General features: G+C 55.5%; 1 protein-coding gene across 2 annotated transcripts in view; it reads right to left on the bottom strand.

Annotated features, from left to right (window-relative positions):
- RYR1 (ryanodine receptor 1) overlaps nt 1-20,059 on the bottom strand; it is a 116,684-nt gene that overhangs the window by 39,133 nt on the left and 57,492 nt on the right. The window contains exons 61-82 of one of the 2 annotated variants that reach the window (XM_053209974.1): nt 19,597-19,646; nt 19,122-19,182; nt 18,777-19,015; nt 16,234-16,315; nt 15,562-15,692; nt 15,009-15,341; nt 13,974-14,214; nt 11,274-11,361; nt 11,102-11,194; nt 8,863-9,033; nt 7,261-7,320; nt 6,838-6,975; nt 6,178-6,290; nt 5,886-5,982; nt 5,526-5,632; nt 3,927-3,978; nt 3,724-3,792; nt 2,218-2,317; nt 1,861-1,940; nt 1,691-1,767; nt 789-862; nt 113-130 (exon numbers count right to left, since the gene is read on the bottom strand). In XM_053209974.1, coding sequence (XP_053065949.1) covers nt 113-130; nt 789-862; nt 1,691-1,767; nt 1,861-1,940; nt 2,218-2,317; nt 3,724-3,792; nt 3,927-3,978; nt 5,526-5,632; nt 5,886-5,982; nt 6,178-6,290; nt 6,838-6,975; nt 7,261-7,320; nt 8,863-9,033; nt 11,102-11,194; nt 11,274-11,361; nt 13,974-14,214; nt 15,009-15,341; nt 15,562-15,692; nt 16,234-16,315; nt 18,777-19,015; nt 19,122-19,182; nt 19,597-19,646 — 2,474 coding nt within the window. The remainder of the gene's footprint in view (nt 1-112; nt 131-788; nt 863-1,690; nt 1,768-1,860; nt 1,941-2,217; nt 2,318-3,723; nt 3,793-3,926; nt 3,979-5,525; nt 5,633-5,885; nt 5,983-6,177; nt 6,291-6,837; nt 6,976-7,260; nt 7,321-8,862; nt 9,034-11,101; nt 11,195-11,273; nt 11,362-13,973; nt 14,215-15,008; nt 15,342-15,561; nt 15,693-16,233; nt 16,316-18,776; nt 19,016-19,121; nt 19,183-19,596; nt 19,647-20,059) is intronic. The other variant, XM_053209975.1, reaches the window with a different exon arrangement.

Raw genomic sequence — 20,059 nt, 5'->3', positions numbered from 1 at the left:
TCCTCCCTCCCTGGATGTCCCAGATCCTCAGCCCCCAGGTGGAGGGGGGCGGTTGGGGGTTAGAAGGGAGGGGTGCAGCAGCATAGCAAGGGGAATGGGCTGGGGGAATTACCGTTCTGGCGGTTGATGACTGGGGCAGCCAACAGGATGGGAGGAGGAAGCAGGAAAAAAGAGGGAAAAAAAGAGACAGGAAGGAGACAGAGACAAACACAGAAAAACAGTGACACAGTCAGAGATGAAGAAGACATCGACACGAAGAGAGGAACAACCACAGAGAATCAGACCGATAAGGAGACAGATGGAACCAAGGAAGAGTAGGAAATGAAGGTAAAAGCGGAGGGAGAGAAAGAAGAGGGAAGAGAAAAACAGGTGTACAAGTAGAGGTGGAGGGGCAGGAGGCGAGGATCAGGGCAGAAAAGTTAGACACGTCACAACACGGCAAAGAGGAGACTCGATTAACCCGGATTAGGGACATTAATGAGAACAGCAACCAGGGTGGGAGACTTGGGGCACGTGGAGGGCGGGGGTCGGTGTGGTGATGGGTGAGAGAACACAGGACAGAAGGACAGCCAAGGGTGGGGACCCCGAGGAGGGAGACCCGGGAGGAATGTGGGGGCAGGACTGGGGACCACTGCACAGGAGGTGGGAGGTGGGGTGGGGGTGGAGCTTGGGGATGGTTGTGGAGCGGAGGAGTCTTGGAGGAAGGGAGCTTTGGGCAATGTGGGCGAGGGGGCGATCCCGAAGGAGGAGGATGTCCCAGGAGAGGGAAGCCCAAGAGAGGGCCTCACCGGTTCCATCCTCGTTCACCATGCCCAGCCCCTCTGCCTTGTTCTGTCTCTCGAAGGCGTTGAGATCCAGGACGCTGTGCGAGGGGCGGGGGAGGTGGAAGGAAAGATGGGGAAGATGGGCTGAGGCCTCTGCCCTCTTTCAGAGCCCTGCAACGCCCCCACCCCCACCCCACCCTGCCGTTAGCGAGTGGAGGGCCACAGTAAACCAGGAATGAGCTGAAATCATCGAGAGGAAGCAGAAACAGAACTGGAAGAAGCCATGTGGCCGCAGCTCACAAGTAAGGTGGGGCCAGGATGAAATATGCACAAGTTGAAATCGGGAGGAAACAGAAACCCTCAATTAGCAAAGCTGGTGGGGGAGGGGAGGAGTCAGTTGCCAGAAGAGAACAAAGGCAGAGGTAGTAGTCAAGTTAATAGGGGTCATCAGAGAGAGCCCCAGTTCCCTGCTGTTTCAGTGCCCCTTGAATTCTCCACAAGCTTTCGGCTTCAGCTGTTCGTTCATTTTTTTTTTTTTTTTTGAAGTTTACTTATTTATTTTGAGAGAGAGACACAGCATGAGGAGGGGAGAGGCAGAGAGAGAGGGAGAGAAAGAATCCCCAGCAGGCTCTGCACTGTTAACCCGATGCGGGCCTCGAACCTAGCAACCGTGAGACCATGACTTGAGCTGAAACCAAGAGTCATGAAACCAAGATCATGACCCACGCTGAAGTTGGATGCTTAACCAACTGAGCCACCCAGGAGCCCCTCCAACTGTTCATTCTTAAAGCCTCTCGCTACTGTTATGATAATCAGCTCCCTGGTATTTGAGCTAGTTTGAGTGGGCCTCTGTTCCTGGCGGTGGTACCGAGTGGGGGCACAGCAACTGCAAAGAGCGTGACTGAAAGATGTCCCCTAGACCCTACCTGCATGTTTGCATCAGCGCCTGGATACTCTGGAAGAAGCCAACTTCCTTCTTGTCCTTCAGATAATCCAGCATTTTCTACAGAAGGGGTGGGCGGGGAGGAGGAGCTGGGAGTCACACAGGAACCTCCCACCCCTCTTAGCCCTCTTCCCAAATCCCTTCTCCTGTTACCTGTTGCACATCAGCATTGCCTCCATTTAGGATGGAGATGCCCAGCTTCAGGGTGGAGGACACCATGGCGCCCGTCTCTCCTGCGGGGGGGACGGAGGGTCGCATAAGAGGGTCCGCTCAGTTTGAGAGCACTGTTCTCCACCCACCAGAAAACAGCCATCCCAGGGTACGTGGGAGAAGTGGCGGGGGGGAGTAGCATGCCAGGGCGAGGGACGGGTGAGACATCGCGAGGCAAGTGGAATGTGTGAGCGCTGGCGTGCAAAGCACAGGCATGTGGGGTGGGCGAGGGTGCCCCGGGGTCCCCGGGGAGTGGGGACAGGATGCGTGTGCTCGGGAGGAGGGCCTGCACGAGGGCACCTTTGCAGGCGCTGATCATCTGGAGCACCATCTCCGCGGCTCCCCGGTTGTGCAGCCGCGCCTGCTGGTACAGGAGCCTCTGCTTCTCCATCTCTTTCTCCTGCGGCAGAGCCAGGCCCGTGGCGCCTAGTGAGTCCAGGCTCACCAGCCAGCCTTTCCCCCTCACAGACTCATCCCTCACCCTGACCCTCCCTGCTCCAACCACACCTAATTTCTTTTTTTTTTTTTTTTAATTTTTAAAACGTTTGTTAAAATGTGAGAGAGAGCGCATGCGCAAGCTGGGGAAGGGCAGAGAGGGAGACAGAGGATCTGGAGCAGGCTCCAAGCTGCCAGCAGAGAGCCCGAGGTGGGGGCTCGAACTCACAGAACCGCGAGATCATGACCTGAGCCGAAATCAGACACTTAACCGACTGAGCCACCCAGGCGTCCCCACACCTCATTTCTTTAATTGTGAACTCCCTCTATCCCTTGGGACTGAAGTCCACGATTTGTCTCTTGTGCTCAGTGCGGGGCCAGACACGGAGCAATCTTAACCTGGACCCACACGTGGACCCCCAAGGGGGCCCTGAACAGGGGAAAAATTATATTTTTGTGTTTACTGCCCTCTGACTGAAACGGAGCATTTCCTTCCATTATAAATCATAGCAATATTAGAACCCATGGTTGTGTCACCAAGAAGAACCACAGATGTTTCCATGCCGCGTTATTTTTGCAGCCATCTTAAAACACTGCTTATGTTCATTACTCATCAGTTACTGTAGCTACTGGCCCCACTGTGAAATCGTGTCATTTGAAGGATGCCTAACCCTAACCCTAAAGGCAGTTATGACTGTCTTACAATTTTTGAAACAATATTTTGATGGTTCTTTCAATATGCTTGTTTCCTCTGCTATGAATTCATTTTATACATTTAAAAACATACTTCTAAGAGAGGCTTCACCAGATGCCGAAAGGGACCCTGGCAGAAACACGGTTAAGAAACTCGGGGAAATGCTTACTGACTGCCTTAATGATGAATGGATGGGTCAGCTGCGTGTTTACCAGCTCTTTCTCACTGCCTGGCCTTTGCACATGCTGTTCCCCCGATCTGAAACACCTTTCTCCTTTTCTTCATCTGGCACACTCCTTTTATCCTCCTGCTCAGACATCCTCTCCTCTGAGAAGCCCTCCCTGACACCCTTCCCCCACAGGGTGGGTCAGGCACCTTGCTTGGGCTTCCACAGTCCCCTAAACTCCCCCCCCCCGCCATGTCTCCCTGAGCTTCTTTGGATTCCCCGACCCTGACCCCTCTGCCTGGAGCTTCCCTCATCACCACCATGAATATTGTTGCTGTCTGCTCGATGTATCTGTCTTGCCAGTAAACTGAGTCATTGCCGTGTCCCCAACATCACCTAGCACAGGGCTGGGCCCAGAGCACCACTCTGTGAACACAGGCTGAATGAATGAGGAATGACCGAAGGCAGGGTCCCTTATCCCTTTTCTCAGGGACCTCCTGATCCCACCTACCTCAAAGGAAACCTCAACTTCCTCTTCTTCGGCTTCACCGTTCTCCCCTCCCTCCTCCAAGTGGCAGCTCTGGGGATGGGGCATCAGTTAGGGATGGCGGTGAACAGGGCAGACACCCCAGTTCACCCCCAGCCCTGTCAGTGGACAGGCACTGCAGCTGGGGAGAAGGGAGCCTGGCCTGGGGGATGGGGGCAGGGCCTCACCTTTGCCATGATGTCGGCATACGCCATATACAGGTAATCCTCGTCCAGTTTGCTGAGGAAGTAAGGGAGGAGAGAGTCAGGACCTGGTGGAGAGGGCCCCCATCTCATAACAGCTTCCGGTTTTCCTTTGGAGAGCCACGCTCAGGCTGTGTGGTTTGGGTGGGAGAGACTGTCCACGGCCAGAGTGGGCGTGTGACTGAGGATGAGCCAGTTGGCATTTTCGATCTGCTTGGCCACCATAATAAATAGATACGAGATGGTTATGGGATTCATGCTGGTCCACTGGAACTCGTTCTGGGAGTCTTGCTGGAACTATTGGTAGATGTGCTCCCTTTCCACTGGGGTTGCCAAAATGATGTGATGGACACCTGGAGCTTCTAGGGCCATTTTGCCACCTGTTGGTTCATTTGACCACTATGACCTTCTTGGGTCTCCTCAGCAAAAATAATAATAATAATAATAATAGTAGTAGTAACGGCCAACACCCATTGAATATTTACTCTAAGTTAGTCCCTGTTCTAAGTGCTTTATATATGTATTAACAAATTAATCCTCACAATAATCCTATTAGGTAGATACTACTAGCCTCATTTTACAGATGCACAAAGATCCTTCTTGGCCAAGCCACACAGCTTGTACCGCGATTCAACCCTGGATAATATAACTCCAGAGTCATGGCTTTCCAAAGGATGGAAAACAGGACGCTCAGTGTCCCAGTGTCCCGTGTAGCTGGTGGTGGCCTGATGTCAGAATTCTGGCAGATGAGAGATGTACAGAAGCCCACCAAGGAGAGCGCCTTTTCTTGGATAAAAAAGGTCTTGATTTTGCTTAGAGGGAAAAAAAGGCTCTCTCTTTCTCTCTGCCTGGCATGTGGTCGTGTCTGGAAGTTCAGCGATCCATCTTATGACCACAAGACAAAAGGTCAGAATGGCAGGGTGGAAAGCCCAAACAGAGCCCGGGTCCCCATCTGCCATCGTGCCGCCACCCAGCCCTGGACTTTCTCCCTCCTGACTTCGTGGATGTGTGAAACATAAATCCCTATGCCTCTATTTCCTTATCCACAAAAAGGAGCTGACGGTGGTATCCGTCTCGTAGTGCGAAGATTAAGTGAGAGAGTAGATACGTCAGGGGCCCAGCACGGGGCCGGACACATAATAAGCACTTGATAAATGTTGCCTGTTACTACTGTTCCCAGCAGCACCCTTGTTTTAGTCCCAAGACTGTCATTAGCCTGTACAAAGCTTTTGTGTGCATCAGAAAAAGCCCTCTTCTCCTTTTTTCCATCTATGGGAAATTTGTTATGACGTGCTGATTTCTTTCTCGTAACTTACTGATTTTGTCTGAGCAAGACACTTTCATCCAGACAAGCCTACACCGATATTGCCTAGGATGTGAACTCTTCAGAAGCGATGCCCTCGTGAAGTGCTCAGCCTGCAAAATGGTCCACGGTGGCCCTGCCTGTCCTCGTAAAGTGACATGGAAGGATGGGCTGTGGGGCTCCCCTAGGACACACAGGGTCTGCCTCGAGGAGCAGAGCGGTTGCTAGGGGCGGGGAGGAAGAGATTCCTTCCCCAGGACCGAGGTGGGGGTGGTCCTCACCTCTTTTCAGTCAGGGCAGTGCGGCTGAAGTGTAGGACCAGCTGGTGCAGGGGGTCAGGCTTCTTCTCTTCCACTTCCTCCTCCTCTTCCTCCTGCTCCCCAGCTTTCTAGGGGAGGGGTGGGGCTTGGGAAAGGGGGTTCTAGAGTCCCCACTTGTTTCCCCCCCCCCCACCACACACACACACAACCCCGCTGTGGCTGGATTTTCTCTCTTTCCCCACATGCTGCACCCAAGCCAGGGGCCACCACTCCCCATACCCCTCAAGGTGAAGGGCGACCCCCGGAAATGTGCAGCCAGCAGCCTTGACCCCCAGCCCTATCCAGCCCTGCCCCTATGCTCCCAGGCAGGCCCCAGCTCACTGAAAGGTCATCTATCATGCGGTCTTCAAAACTGTGGTCTTCGGTCAGGATCCATGCGGCCTTGTAGCTCTCCAGGAACATGTTACATGCACGGTGCCTGTGGCGGGGGGGAGGGGAGGAGGTGTGTGGCATCACTGAGACCATCCCCGCTCCACGCCTCCTCTGTCCTTCCACACATCTACCTCCCCAACCATTCCCCAACGCCCCATCGAGTCGGCATTCTGTCCTCCCGCCTCCTCAGCCAGCCCTTCTCCACCGCCCCTCAAGCTTCCTTCTACCCTGGGGGTCTTACGTGGGCAGGTTGTACAGGGGGGTCATGCGGAAACAGGCAACGACCGCCCTCCGGCGCTGCTTGGACAAGAGCTTGTGCCACACGGCCTTCTTGGATTTGTAAGGGTGCTCGATCTGGGGGGGCGGGAGGGGGGCGCGGGCGGCAATCTGTCATGTCCCCGCCTCTACCCCCATCTGATTCCTACCCCAGACCCCCTGGGTGAAACTGCCCATCTATGCCCAGGCCCAAATTCAGGCCCAACTCAACAAGGCTGTAGGAACTCCCCGGCCGTACCAAGAAAGTCAAGGTTCGAACCTGGGCTTTGCTTCCAGACCGAAATGTCTGTCCTAGGCCCGCCCACAGGCCCAGGGTCACTACCCAGGCCCGTCACCATCCAGAGACCCACCCACGGTCCTGCCCAGAGTCAAGGCGTCTTCACCAGGCCCCACTCTAGACCCCGAATTCTGACCCTGACCCCGCCCCTAGGCCCGAGATCTAAGCACCAGGTCCTTCCCCTGGGGTTCCCAAATTCCCTTCTAAAGCCTCGCGTTTAACTCCAGGCTCCGCCCAGAGACCCAAGGTTCACCCTCAGACCCCGCCCACAGATTCAAGGCCCGCCCCTTGCCCCGCCCAGAGACCCCAGCTCCCCGCCTCCTCCCAAGACCCTTCCAGCCCAGCCACCTGCTCCAGATGGTAGAGCACCGCAGACACCTCCTGCACCCTGCGCACGATCTTCTCGGGGTCGTCGGCGTCCTCCTCACGGCCCGGGAGGCCCCGGTACAGGGCCATCTGCCAGCGCAAAGAAGGGGAGCCTTCCACCTGACGGGAGGGAAGAACGGCGGCCGGCGTGAGGGTCCCTCCCCCTGCTGGCTCCCGGGTCCCCAGCCGGGCTCGTCTGAGGGCCCCTCCGCTCGCTCGAGGTGGGCTTCTCTGGCTGCCCCGCCCCCCTTTCGGTGCCGTGACCATTCATTCTGACCATTCATTCGGTGGGTGAGTACACGTTAAGGTCCTTCTCACCCTGCCTGGTACAGAGTAAGTATACTTGGCTATTATTGTTGCTACTGTCCTAACGTGCCCCTTTTGGTTGCAGATTAAGGAGGGTACCTTTCCCTGAAGGTGAAGGTTGTTCTGCAGATATTCCCGGACCTCCTCATCTGTGTCTTTCTGGGGAGACATGGCCAGACTGGGTCACTCTGATGGCCCAGCATCCTCCTTAACCCACATCCCTTTCCCTTCCAGGCCCATCATCCCAGCAGCTGGCGAGAGGCTTGTGGGGAGGGGGGCATCTGGGAGAAACTGAAAGGGTCCGATGGTCAGGAATTGTCAGAAGGGAGTCCTAGAGGCCACAGATGCACGTTGAAGAGACAGTAAGGATTAGAAGGGCCTTGTGGGGATGTGAGTGGAGGTAGGGAGTGATGAGAGAATGTCCTCAAAGGTCAAATGAGGCCACCGAGGGATTATTGGAGGTCAGAGGAGGGTCAAAGTGGGGCTGCGAGATGGGCAGGGAGTTTTTGAAGATCAAAGGAGGTGGGGGGGGGAGTATAAGGGAGACAACAAGATCAGCAGAGGTCATGAGGAATCAGGCAGATCAACCAAGTCACCAGTAGGGTTTTCATGGAGGCCAAAGAAGGGTCAGCGGGGGGGATTCCCAGAGAAGAGGGGCCCTCAAAGACCAAGTTGAGGGGTCAGAGGGGCCCTGGAGGGCTCCGTGGGTTCTTGGCAAGACTCAGCAGGTCCTAGGAGGAGATTGAGGTCCTGAAGGGAGGAGACTTTAGGGCTCCAGGAAAGAGGGTGCTTGTGATACCAGGGGGAGTCAGGGGTCTTCGAGGCCCCAGAGGAGTTAATAGGTTGTCAGGGTGTTTAGCAGAGTCCTGGGGAGACTCAAGGGGTCTTGGGCAGGGTCCTGGAAGGACTTCTCAGGATCCCTGAGGCTGGTAAGGATGGGGGATGCTATTCCATACTAAGGGTACATGGGATCCTGAGAGTCCTCCTTGGAGCCTCAGGGGGTTCAGAGAGTGGGATCAGTTGATTTCAGGAATCCTGATACATCACAGGTTTGGGTGTGGTTCTGGGGAAGGAGCCATTAGGATCCTGGGGGATACTTAAGATCAGAGTGCTCACTGGAACCCTGAGAGTCAACAGAGCCCAGAGGGCAGGGTCAGCAGGGTCCTGAGGGAAAGAGCTGGTGAGCTGGAGAGCTCAGTGTGGACCCAGAGGTTCAGGGGAGGGCCGGTGGGATCATGGAGGACTCAATGGGTCCCAATGGGAGGTCCTGGTGGAGGACTCAGAGGCGTCTCAGGGGGGCTCATGGTGTCTCTGGTGGGGCCTTCAGGGTCCTAACGGGTTAGGCATGGTTCTGGGGGAGGGTGTTCAGGAGGGTCCTTGAAGGCTCAATATGGTCCTTGGATCCCAGGGGTCTTAATGATATTCCTGGGTTTCGATGGGGTTCCAATTAGGATCCTTAGGTCCCAGGGCTTTGCCCAATATCCTAAGATATTGGGCAGAGCCCTGGATTCTCAGCAACCTAGGGGAAGGTTCAGGGCATCCCAGGGGATCCCATGAGTCCTCAGTGTCCTGGAGAAAGATTCATTAGGGTCCCAAGAGAGGACTCCCAATGGGATCCTGGGGGTTCAGTAGGGTCCTGGGGGCTTGGTGGGGTGCTGAGCAGGGTGCTGGCAGGTTCCCGTAACGGGGCTGTGCAGGCACCAGGGCGTAGCGGTTCTTGGCCTGCACGATGAGCTCCTGGTCAGTGGGTGCACACATGTTCAGGCCGATGGGCAGCATCTTCTTGAGCGTGGCCACAATCAGTGACGTCTGCACAGAGTACCGGTCCCCTCGGCGCTTCTTCTTCGTGCGTTCCTGGTCCGAGCCACCTGACTGTGGGGACATGGGGCTCAGCACCAGCCCGACTAGCAGCCCGGCCCCAGGCCCCAGGCCCCAGGCCTCAGCCCCAACCTGTGCCATTGTCCACGGCCTGGGCTCCAGCCCGCAGCCTGGGTGCCGGGCATCCCCTCCCCCATCTGAGAGCCCGCATCCATTTCCACCCCAGACCTTGCTGATCTTTCACTTCAGGCCCCCAGCCCTCACCCCAGACCCTCCCAGACCGAGCCTCTGTCCCCAGTTCCCAATCTCTATCCCAAATTCCAGATTTCCCCAAATTCTGGGCCTTTCCCAACCTCTGGCAGTCTTCTCCCAGAATCCCCTAACAACTTTCAGTACGGCACCTCCCCTCCCCCACAACATGCGCAACCCTACACTTGATATCCCAAGAGTGAGGTCCCCAGAATGAAATAAAGATGCAGAACCGTAAAGAGTCTCAAGAGACAAAAGAAGTTGGGAGAAAAAGAGAGACACTGAGAGACTCAGGCAGACAAGGAGACAGGAAGACAGAAGATGTAAGAGAGATCCAGAGAGGTCTGGAAGCAGAAACACGGGGCACAGAGTCCCACAGCCGTGTTCTGGAGCCTTGGGTGCGGACCCAGGGCCAGGGCCACCCCAGTCATGCCAACGAGAAGCCCCAGTGACAAGCTTCGGCCGGAGCCACATTCACTCCGGCTCGCAATACAGAGCACGGCCTGTGTATGAGGCAGACACTGCTGAGACCACATGCAGAGCCCCGGGGCCCCGGGGGCCACCGGCCAGATGCCGTCCGAGGCTCAGAAAATAAGCCACTTGACTAAGGTCGCACAGCCAACTGCCAAGGGTCAGGATTTGAACCCAAGTCTGCCTGGTTCCGGAGCCCAAGCCTTAAGCCCAACCATGCGCGTGCCTTTCCCACCCCATTCCCATTCCCCGTGACCTCAGACCACAATGCTTCGCTGCTTTGAGGAAAGCTGAGAGATTTTTTTTTTTAAACAAAAGTTAAAAAAAAAAGTTAAATTGGCAAAAGCTGAGCGTTGGGAAGGGAATGTGTAGTTGGGAGTGGGGATGGGGGAGAGAAGAAGGATGGGGGCTGAGAGCCAAGGGCGAGGGGCGGGGAACAGGGGCAGGAATTTTCTGGAGGGGATGCAGAAGCCAGGGTGTGGGGGAGAAGAGGGAATTAAGCCAAGAGGCATGCGGAAGGTCCCAGGCGTGGGGCTGACCTGTACATCTCCTGCCTGCTTCGTCAGGGTGCAGACAAAGACAAGAAGGGTTACCCCGGCCCCTCAGAGAACCCTAGGCCCAACTTCAAGTGGGCCCCACCCCAGCCCCCTTGCCCCAGCCCGACACACAGCCCCTAGCTGGGCATCTCCGGCCCCTGAGTGGAAATGGGTGGGTGGGTTTGGTCTTTAGGCCCCTCAAGAAGGCAGTGCTGAGAAGTTAAGGGTAGAGGAGAGGGGGCATATGGGATAATGAGGAGATGGGAGAGGAAGATATTGGGGTGAGGGAAGGAATGGAGGAGGGGAAAGTGGGAGGAGAGGGGAAGAAGGAGGAGAGAAAGGATGAGATGGGGAGGAGGGAGAGGAGGGAGATGGAGAGGAAGGAGGAGAGGAGAGAGATAGGAGTAGGGTGATGGGGAGGAGAGAGAGGGGGGAGGGTGATGGGGAGGGAGAGGAAGGGCATGGGGAAGAAGGAGAGGGAAGGGATGGGGAGGAGGGAGAGGAGAGATAGGGAGGAGCGGGATGGGAGGAGGGGGATGGGAGGAGGGGGATGCAGAGGGAGAGGAAGGGCATGGGGAAGAGGGAGAGGAGAGATAGGGAGGAGGGGGATAGGAGGAGGGGGATAGGGAGTGAGATGAGGAGGAGAGAGATGGGGAGGAGGGAGGAGATGGAGGAAGAAGAGAGAAATGGGGGGAAGGGAAAAGACAGAGGAGGAGGGAGGAGATGAGGCGGGGGAGATGGGGTGCTGTGGTGGCTGCGGGAACGTGGCCAGGGCAGGGAAGGCTAGCTGGTGAAGAGGTCAGGTGGGAAGGCCTGGAGGGTGCTCCCGCCCTCCCTGCTACGTGCTCTCAGAGCAAAGCACCCACCTTGGCCATTTTGCTCTTGTTGTCAGCAGTCAGAAATGACATGTTGTTGATCTCATTCTGGACCACAAAGTTCTGCTCCTCACGCTTAAAGTTCTGGTGGGGGAGGCAGTGTCAGGATCAGACGGGGCAGTGAGGGTCGTGGGAAGGAGGGCCAGGGCGGACGGGGACTCACGTGGGACTTGGACCAGTAGATGAAGATCTCGCCCACCATCCTGAACAGCTCCTCGGCGCTGGGGTTGGGCTCCGTCAGCCAGTGCGCCCTGGGTGGGCAGGGAAGGGGCTGGTGAGGGATGGGGGCAGGGACCCCCAGGAGAGGAAGCCCCACAGAGAGCTCTCAGGGGAGGGGATGGGGGGGACCTGGAGATTCCAACGGGAGGGATGGGATGGAGTTTTCTAGGGTAAGCTCGCCATTCAGATGATCTAAACATCTTACCCATTCCTTTAAAAAAAGGAAGTCCTTTTTTCTATCTCTAACCTTTTTATTGAAGTATAACATAAAGTGTCAGCTTGATGGTTATCACAAAGTGAACACACTGTTGTAACCACCACCCAAGTCAAAAAATAGGGGCGCCTGGGTGGCTCAGTCAGTTAAGCGTCTGACTTCAGCTGGGGTCATGATCTTGCAGTTTGTGAGATCGAGCTCCAAGTCGGGCTCTGTGCTGACAGCTTGGAGCCTGGAGCCTGCTTCGGATTCTGTGTCTCCCTCTCTCTCTCTCTGCCCCTCCCCTGCTTGTGCTCTCTCTCAAAAATAATAAACACTAAAAAAAATATACGGGAATGCAAGCTGGTACAGCTACTCTGGAAAACAGTATGGAGGTTCCTCAAAAAACTAAAAAGAGAACTACCCTTGACCCCGCAATGGCACTACTAGGCATTTATCCACGGGATACAGGTGTGCTGTTTCGAAGGGACACATGCACCCCCATGTTTATAGCAGCACTATCGACAGTAGCCAAAGTATGGAAAGAGCCCAAATGTCCATCAACTGATGAATGGATAAAGAAGATGTGGTATATATATATATATATATATATATATATATATATATATATATACACACACACAATGGAGTATTACTTGGCAATCAAAAAGAATGAAATCTTGCCATTTGCAACGACGTGGATGGAACTGGAGGGTACTATTCTAAGTGAAATTAGTCAGAGAAAGACAAAAATCATATGACTTCACTCCTATGACGACTTTAAGAGACAAAACAGATGAACATAAGGGAAGGGAAACAAAAATAATATAAAAACAGGGAGGGGGACAAAACATAAGAGACTCATAAATATGGAGAACAAACTGAGGGTTACTGGAGGGGGTGTGGGAAGGGGGATGGGCTAAATGGGTAAGGGGCACTAAGGAATCCTAAAATCATTGTTGCACTATATGCTAACTAATTTGGATGTAAATTTAAAAAAAAGAAATTAAAAAAAAAAAAAGAAATAGAACATTTCCAGAATCCAGAAGTATCTTCACGCCCCTCCCAGCCACTCCTTTCTCCCTCATTTGGATGACCCTTATGCTGACCATGGATTATTTTTGTCTGCTCTTGAACGTTACATGAATAGATGTAATAGGTACTCTATTTTTATTTTTCCTGGCTTCCTTCGACCTGACATGTGCGACATTCATCCACATCGTTGTATGCTGCAATAATTTGTTCATTTTCATTGCTGTGTAGTATTCCACGGTGGGAATGCACCACAATTTATTTGTTCAAACTCTCCGATGCGGTGCACGGACTCCTGGGAACCTACACTACAGCAATACGCCCCGTCGTGAGTGTGAAGAGGGGTGTGCATGGGTGTATACAACATTCCTACCAATGCTTCCCATTTCTGCTCCCGTGACAGGCACAGCTAATCAATCAGAGCCCCCTTTCTTACAAAGCCCTGATGCAACCCGAAAATCTTTTCAACCAGGATGGAACTAGGAGTTGAAACATATTCACTATCCCTGGATTAGGCTGCCCTAGGAGTTAATAATTCTCTGAACCGTGCTTCTGATTTTAGGGAGATGTTAGCAATTGGTTGATACCTGTTCTTGCTTTTGACTTAAAAAAAAAATTTTTTTTTTTACTTTTTGAGAGAGAGAGAGCATGAGCGGGGCAGGGGGGTGCACAGAGAGAGGGGAACAGAGGATCAGAAGCAGGCTCCAGGCTCCGTGCTGTCAGCACAGAGCCTGACACGGGACTCGAACTCATGAACCGTGAGATCATGACCTGAGCCAAAGTCGGACACTTTTAACTGACTGAGCCACCCGGGGGCCCCTGCTATTGACTTAAAAAATTTTTTTTTTAATTTTCGAGAGAGAGAGAGAGCATGAGTGGGGGTGGGGGTGGGGGGCAGAGAGAGACGGGGACAGAGGATCCAAAGCGGGCTCTGCACTGACAGCAGCGAACTGGATGCAGGGCTTGAACCCACAAACTGCAAGATCACGACCTGAGCTGAAGTTGGACGCTCAATGGGCTGAACCACCCAGGTGCTGCACCTGCTCTTGCTTCTCTTAAAGGCCTGTTTCTGAGGAAAGTCCGGCTGGCCAGATCTGGACCATCTTCGTTTCCCCTCAGTGACGGAGGAAGGCCTGACCATTGGGCCTAACTGTGCGCGAATCAGCCCCATCCACCCAAGCCCGGTGGCGGCTCGCGGGGGCTGGGTCTCAGGAGGTGTGAAGGAGAAGAAGGGGAGCAGACACCTGCGGGCTGGATTTTGTGGGGCCAGAGGCAATGGGGGGGGTGGTCAGAAGGTTGGGGGGGGTGGGTGAGAGCTGGAAAAAGTTTATAGTAACTCAGAAGGTGACGGGTCAGATGGGGCTCCGGGAAGCCCAAGGTCAGGCTGAATGTGCACGGGGACGGCGGAGACTTGCTGACCTGTTGTTGTCCACGTAGCGGATGAGCAGCGGGTAGAGGGCGTACAGGTCCCGGCAGAGCACAGAGAACTCATCCCGCACCAGGAGCTCGCCCTCCTGGGCCTCCGCCTTGGCCTCCAGGCGCAGCTGCTCCTCCTCGGCCACCACCTTCCCTGCCCGCTTGCGCAGCCGCCCGATGGTGGGGATGAAGTGTGAATGCAGCAGCTCCGGCCGGGCCCGGCTCACGATGGGCTGGGCGAACACTGCGGGGGCGAGGCAGATGGAGGGTCACGTGCTGCCGGCCAGCCTCTAACTCCAGCACCTGACCTACAACCTTGGATCCCACGCCTGAGCTCGGGCCCTGACCTCTGATACAGCCCCTGACGCCTGGTCCCAATCACAGCCCTTGACCTGAACCTGTGATGCCAGCCACCTCTGACCCCCCGTGACCAACTCATAACCTGATAGCTTACCTTGGGCTATGACCTCTCACCCTAACCTTTGACCTGTGACCTAGCCCCTACCCAAATTCTTACCTCACTGTGTGATTTCTGACTATGACCCCTGGTTTCTTACCCCAGCCTCTGACCTCTGACCCCGGCCTCTGAGCCCAGCCCCCAAGTTCTAGCTTGGCCCAGTTTCTGACAGAGAACTTCTGAACCGGGAATCCCATCCCTTTAAAGACTCATTTCTTGACCTCTGACCTACAAACCCCTCTGTGTCAGGGCCCCTGATGCGTGACCTGGTTCTCTGACCCTCTGTATAAGGAACCCAGGCCTCTGACCCAATTCCTAACCCTCTCCAAGGCTCTAGCAATTCAGAATCTGGCCTGGAGGACTTCCAGGACCCGTCCATCCACCCCAGGCCCTCAGAGATTCTGACCGCTTGTGATGACTCCTCGCCTTCTGAGCCTGAGAAAACCTGGACTCTGACTCCTGCCAACTCCCAGGAAAACACAGACCCCGGGGATCTCCCTCTCAGACCATGAGATCAAAGGGCCCAAGCCCCAGGACGCTTCGGCCCCAGTCCTCAGGAGCTGCTGCCCCCCCAGACCCACCGGCGAGCCGCTTCATCCACGACGCCTCGTCAATGCCCAGGTTGTTGACGATGATTCGCAGGATATTCCCCAGCAGGGAGTTGAGGTGGTCAGAGGTGACAGCTGTGCAGGGCGGGGGCGCCCCCGCGGGCAGGGCGGGCGGGGGGGCCTCGGGCCCGCGCTCCCACCAGCGCGGCAGGTAGCTGCACAGCATGGGCAGCGTGATCTCGATGACGTGTGGCATCTCTGTATAGCGGGCCCCCGACTCGGCCAGCCCCCCGATGTCCGCCATGAGCCGCTCCAGCACCGGGATGTCAGGACACATCTCCTCCACGCTGTTGGGGAGCCCCAGGACTGGGGTGCACAGAGGGGTCAGGGCATTCTAACCCATCACTCCCAGACCTCAGCGTCCCCACCACAAACCCGGGCCCCGACGGGCTCCAGAATCCTCTAGTCTGGAGTGCCCCCAACCTGGGGAATCCTCAGCCCTCGGAGCCCCCCCAAAGCGGGCCCTCCCCCGGGCCGTGCTGGGTAGGACGTTTCCTCACACCCACCCCAGCCCCACACCACTTACTGGCCCGCTCCCGGGGAGACTTGGTGGTGTACACGGAGCAGGCGTTATACTCGTTCAGCTGAGGCTCCAGGAACGCCACCGGCATGGCCGCTGCCAGGCGGGCCAGGCACTCCCCGAGGGCCGGCCGCAGCCTGGAAGAGGGGGCTGCTTAGCTCTGACACGCCCTCCGCCCGGTGCTGCGTCCCAGCCTCCGTCTCCACAGGAGTGCATCTTCCCAGAACTCTCTGGAGCCCAGCCGTCCACCCAAAGCACGAACGTGGCCTTTTCCCTGGGTTCTCATGTGCCCTCTCGCTCTAACTGGTGATCCCAGCTCAGGAGAGCCCACCCACACAGGCACTGCCAGGGCCCCTCCTCGGTGCCCCCAGCGTGCTGTGACTCCTGTGTACCACCCTCCCTTCTGTGTGCCTCCTGCTGGGGCAAGCTTGCACCCAGGCAGGGAGCCACCTGCCATCCTGGCCAGCAGGTGCCTGGGGCGGATGGGGCTTCCTTCGCTGGCCTTCCCCCGAGTGCCCTCAAGTGGCCGCCTCGGTGAACTGCAGCTGCTGCTGAGCATGTCCGTCGTGGAAGACTGCTCATTTCTGCTTTTCACCCACCCCCATCTTCTCCTGCTCCTTCCTTCCCCCATCCCCCCAGCACCCACCCCAGCCCCAAACTATGGCTCTCTCTCCTTACTTTTCCACGTAAGGGTTCCTGGTGGTTCCCAGAGAGTAGATACTGCACAGCGTTCGGTAGCAAGAGACCTGGACGTCATCCACTGAGGGAGAGACGGAGGGTGAGGGTGGGGAAAGCACCCACCATCCTCGTCCTCCCCCGCCCTCCTCCCTCACCTCCAAATACTGGGTAAGAGCTGGGCAGTCGAGAGCCAGCCTGCCATTTACCAGTTTTGTGACTTGAGCAAAGTGCCAACACTCTCTTGGCCTCAGTTTCCCTATCTGTAAAATGGGGATACCTACAGTATCTTCCTCATGGGGTGGTTGTAAGGATCAAAAGATTAATGCTTGGAAACCAGTTGGAACAGGGCACACAACAGGCACTCCGTAAAGGCTGCTCTTTCCTTGGAGGGGAGTCACGGATCTCCTTGATGATAGCGATGGACACTCTCCAGAAAAATGCAAACATCCAACCCTGACGATAATTTTAGGTCATCCCCCTGCCGACCCCCGGAAGACCAGGTTAGGAACCTCAGCAACTTTACAAATGTCTCGAGATAAAAAGAGGGCAAGGGGGCAGTTCTAGATTGAAGAGACACGTGGAAGTAACAACCAAATGCAAGGAGAAAAACCTGACTGGACTCTGAATTTTTTTTTTTTTAAATCAAAGACATTTTGAGAGTAATGAGGGAAATTCAAGCACAGTCAGGTTAGGTGGTGATAATGATATTGTGATTACATGACAGACAGAAGGTTCTCATTCCAGGAGGTGCAGACTCAGTATTTAGGGATGAGGTGTCACGGTCTGTGGAACTCACATTCTGAAGTTCAACAAAAAGGTCTGCAAATACTTTTGCTCATAAAGTGAAAGGTTAAGTAAACGGGGCAAATTGTGAACAATTCTCTTCTTCTGACTCTTCTGGACACTCTAAAATTCTCTAAACAGGGGCACCTGGGTGGCTCAGCCGGTTGAGCGTCCGGCTTCGGCTCAGGTCATGATCTCGCGGTCCGTGAGTTCGAGCCCCGTGTCGGGCGCTGTGCTGACAGCTCGGAGCCTGGAGCCTGCTTCGGATTCTGTGTCTCCCTCTCTCTGTGCCCTACCCCACTCAGTCTCTGTCTGTCTCTCCCTCTCAAAAATAAATAAACATTAAAAGTTTTTTAATTCTCTGAACAAAACGTGAGGGTGGGGGAAGAGCCCCAACCACGTTCAACTTTTCTTACTTTTAGCAAAAGGTTCTAATTTCAAAGAAACGGTGAACTGAGACATGGCTCAGCATCCGCCAATCCCCACGGCCTGTGGCCTGCTGGCCCGTCCTGGACACCTTCCCAGGGTGTTCCCTGGGCCCCTTGGCCCGATTGACCTTGGCATCTCCCCCAGACTCGTTACTGCTCCCAGTCCCTGTATCCTGGAGGCCCCACTAACCGAGTGTCGCAGGCCAGGGCCTTGGGCTTCACTCTGGATACCTCCCCTCCACCGCCCATCTCCTCGGCCTCCTGAACATCTCTCCCACCAGCCCCTCCGCCGTCCTTCCCCCGCCCCCCACAGTCCAGACCACATCTCATAAGGCTCTTTGTTTGAGGACCTGACACTCCACTGGGTGTTGCATCTTGCCTGTGTCTCACTAACACACGGTGCACATTGTGCTCCCAGATCCCAGGCTGGGTCACACAACAGGTGTGCCATTCGGTAGCAGAAAAACAGCAGACGCTGCTAATAGACTCCCAATATCTGCTCTTAACTTTTCTCTGCTCTTTAGGAACAGACCTCCAATGTTTAGCTGGACACGTGACCTCCCAGAATAAAGGCTACTTTCCCAGCCCCCCTTGCAGTGACATGTGGCCGCATGCTGAATTCTGGCCAACGAGATGGATGTAAGCAGGAGTGACACAGACCACATCTAGGTCGTTCTTGTAAAAGAATTGCAGTGCCCTCCTCTTTGCTTCCTCTCTCCTCTTACAGACTAGAATGGGGACGTAATGAACGTCGTGCCATCCGGGACCCTGCGGATAAAGGCAGTATTTCCAAGATGGCAGGGTAACAAGATGGAGAGAGCCTGGGCTTCTGACATGGTGATGCACTCACAAGTAGGCTCTTACATGAGAAAGAAATACACCCCTTTCTTGTTTAAACTACAGTGACTTAGGGTCTTTTGTTAGAAGCTGCTGAACTCAGCGGTCTCTGGGTGGCTCGGTTGGTTAAGCGTCTGACTTCAGATCAGGTCATGATCTCACGGTTCATGGGTTCGAGCTCTGCGTCGGGCTCTGTGCTGACAGCTCAGAGCCTGAAGCCTGCTTCGGATTCTGTGTCTCCCTCTGTCTCTCCCCTCCCTTGCTCATATTCTGTTTCTGTCTCTCAAAATAAATAAACGTTTAAAAAAAAAAGCTGCTGAACTTATATCCTCATTAACTCATTCTGTCTCATTAACTCATTCTGTTACCTACCAATTCACTGAATGCACACTCAGACACCTGGGGATTCTGCCGGGCACACAGGGATGGCTGGTGTCAGCAGAATTGCACCCCACCCCCGGCCCTAGTCCTGCCCTTGGGGTCAGGGGTCCTTACGGATAACATCGTCTCCGAACTGGTGCTGGGCGATGTGCTGGAAAAGCGTTGTGAGGACCGGCAGCAGGGCCACCGTGGTGTAGGTGAGGTTCTGGCCCACACCCTTCACCTGCGTGCGTGCTTGGGACACCTTGCCCAGACGAAGGTTCTCCACCATCTTCTCGATGTCCTCTGAGGCGCTCTCAAAGAAGGAGCGGAGGCCGGCCTTCACGATCTCGGGGCCTGACTTCATCACCGTCCTAGGAGGGAAGCCGGGGCGCGCCAGTTCTAGAATCTGAGATTCGGGATTTCAGGAGGTCAAGGAGAACAGGGGTTTGGGGCGGGGGTGGCCACCAGGCCCCATACCTGGCATCCAGGGAGCGTGCCAGGATATGAAGACAGTTGACCACAGCTGGGGCATCCGTCCCTGGGAAAGGGAGACGGGAGAGGGTGAAGAAGGGCTACAAGGGCAGTGCCTTCCCCTACATCCACCTCCCCCCTGCCCCACCTCCACCTGGACCCCCACAGGACCTGGTCCTTCCCCAAACCCGCTCTGCCTGCACCTCCCCCATCCCAGCCCTGACCTTCGGGCCATCACTCTCTGAGGATGAGTCCGTGTCCCCACCGGCCTGGGGGCTCCACGAGGGCAGGGCCCAGCGCTGTCCCAGGCACAGCCCTGTCCCTAGGACTACCCAGTCCATGTCTGGGTCCAGAGGAACAACACGGTGGAGGTTGTTCAAATCGAGGCCTGAACCGGGAGCTGTTTCTTCAGGGTGGGGTTGGAGATTGCAGGGAGAGAGGGAAGGTTAGAGAGAAGAACTGGGGGCGGGGAGCTACTTACCAAAGAGAGAAACTCGGTGCCGTACAAGAGCCGCAAGCTTGCAGAAGAGGCTGAAGAAAGAAAGGGACATAAGGACGGGGGAAACAGACAGTGAGGACACCACGGGACAAGGACAGCAGCGGCACAGTTAGGGACAGGGACAGAGGGACAGAAGACACAGCCAGGAGGACATAGGATGGTGGAGAAGAGAACAGAGGTGACAGGAAGGGTGGGGAAGGGGCAGAGAGATGAGCAAGCTTGAGAGTAACGGGCAGACACGGGGGTGCTGGGGGGTGGGGAGGCTGGTCTGCCTTTCTGACAGGGCGACCAATTCGTCCCATTTGCCTGAAAGTCCTACATCCTGGGAGACCCCTTGGTCCTGGGCACAAGAGGACAGGGAGTCACCCTCACCCTTCAGTCACCTCTGTAGGTAGAGTGGTCAGTGCCCAACACCCAGAACAGAGCCCAGACAGTCCCAGGTTGG

This window comes from Acinonyx jubatus, chromosome E2 (assembly GCF_027475565.1).
Source record: "Acinonyx jubatus isolate Ajub_Pintada_27869175 chromosome E2, VMU_Ajub_asm_v1.0, whole genome shotgun sequence".
Taxonomy (NCBI): domain Eukaryota; kingdom Metazoa; phylum Chordata; class Mammalia; order Carnivora; family Felidae; genus Acinonyx; species Acinonyx jubatus.
Note: the sequence above shows the minus strand (reverse complement) of the source record. Positions and strands in the feature narration are given on the sequence as shown.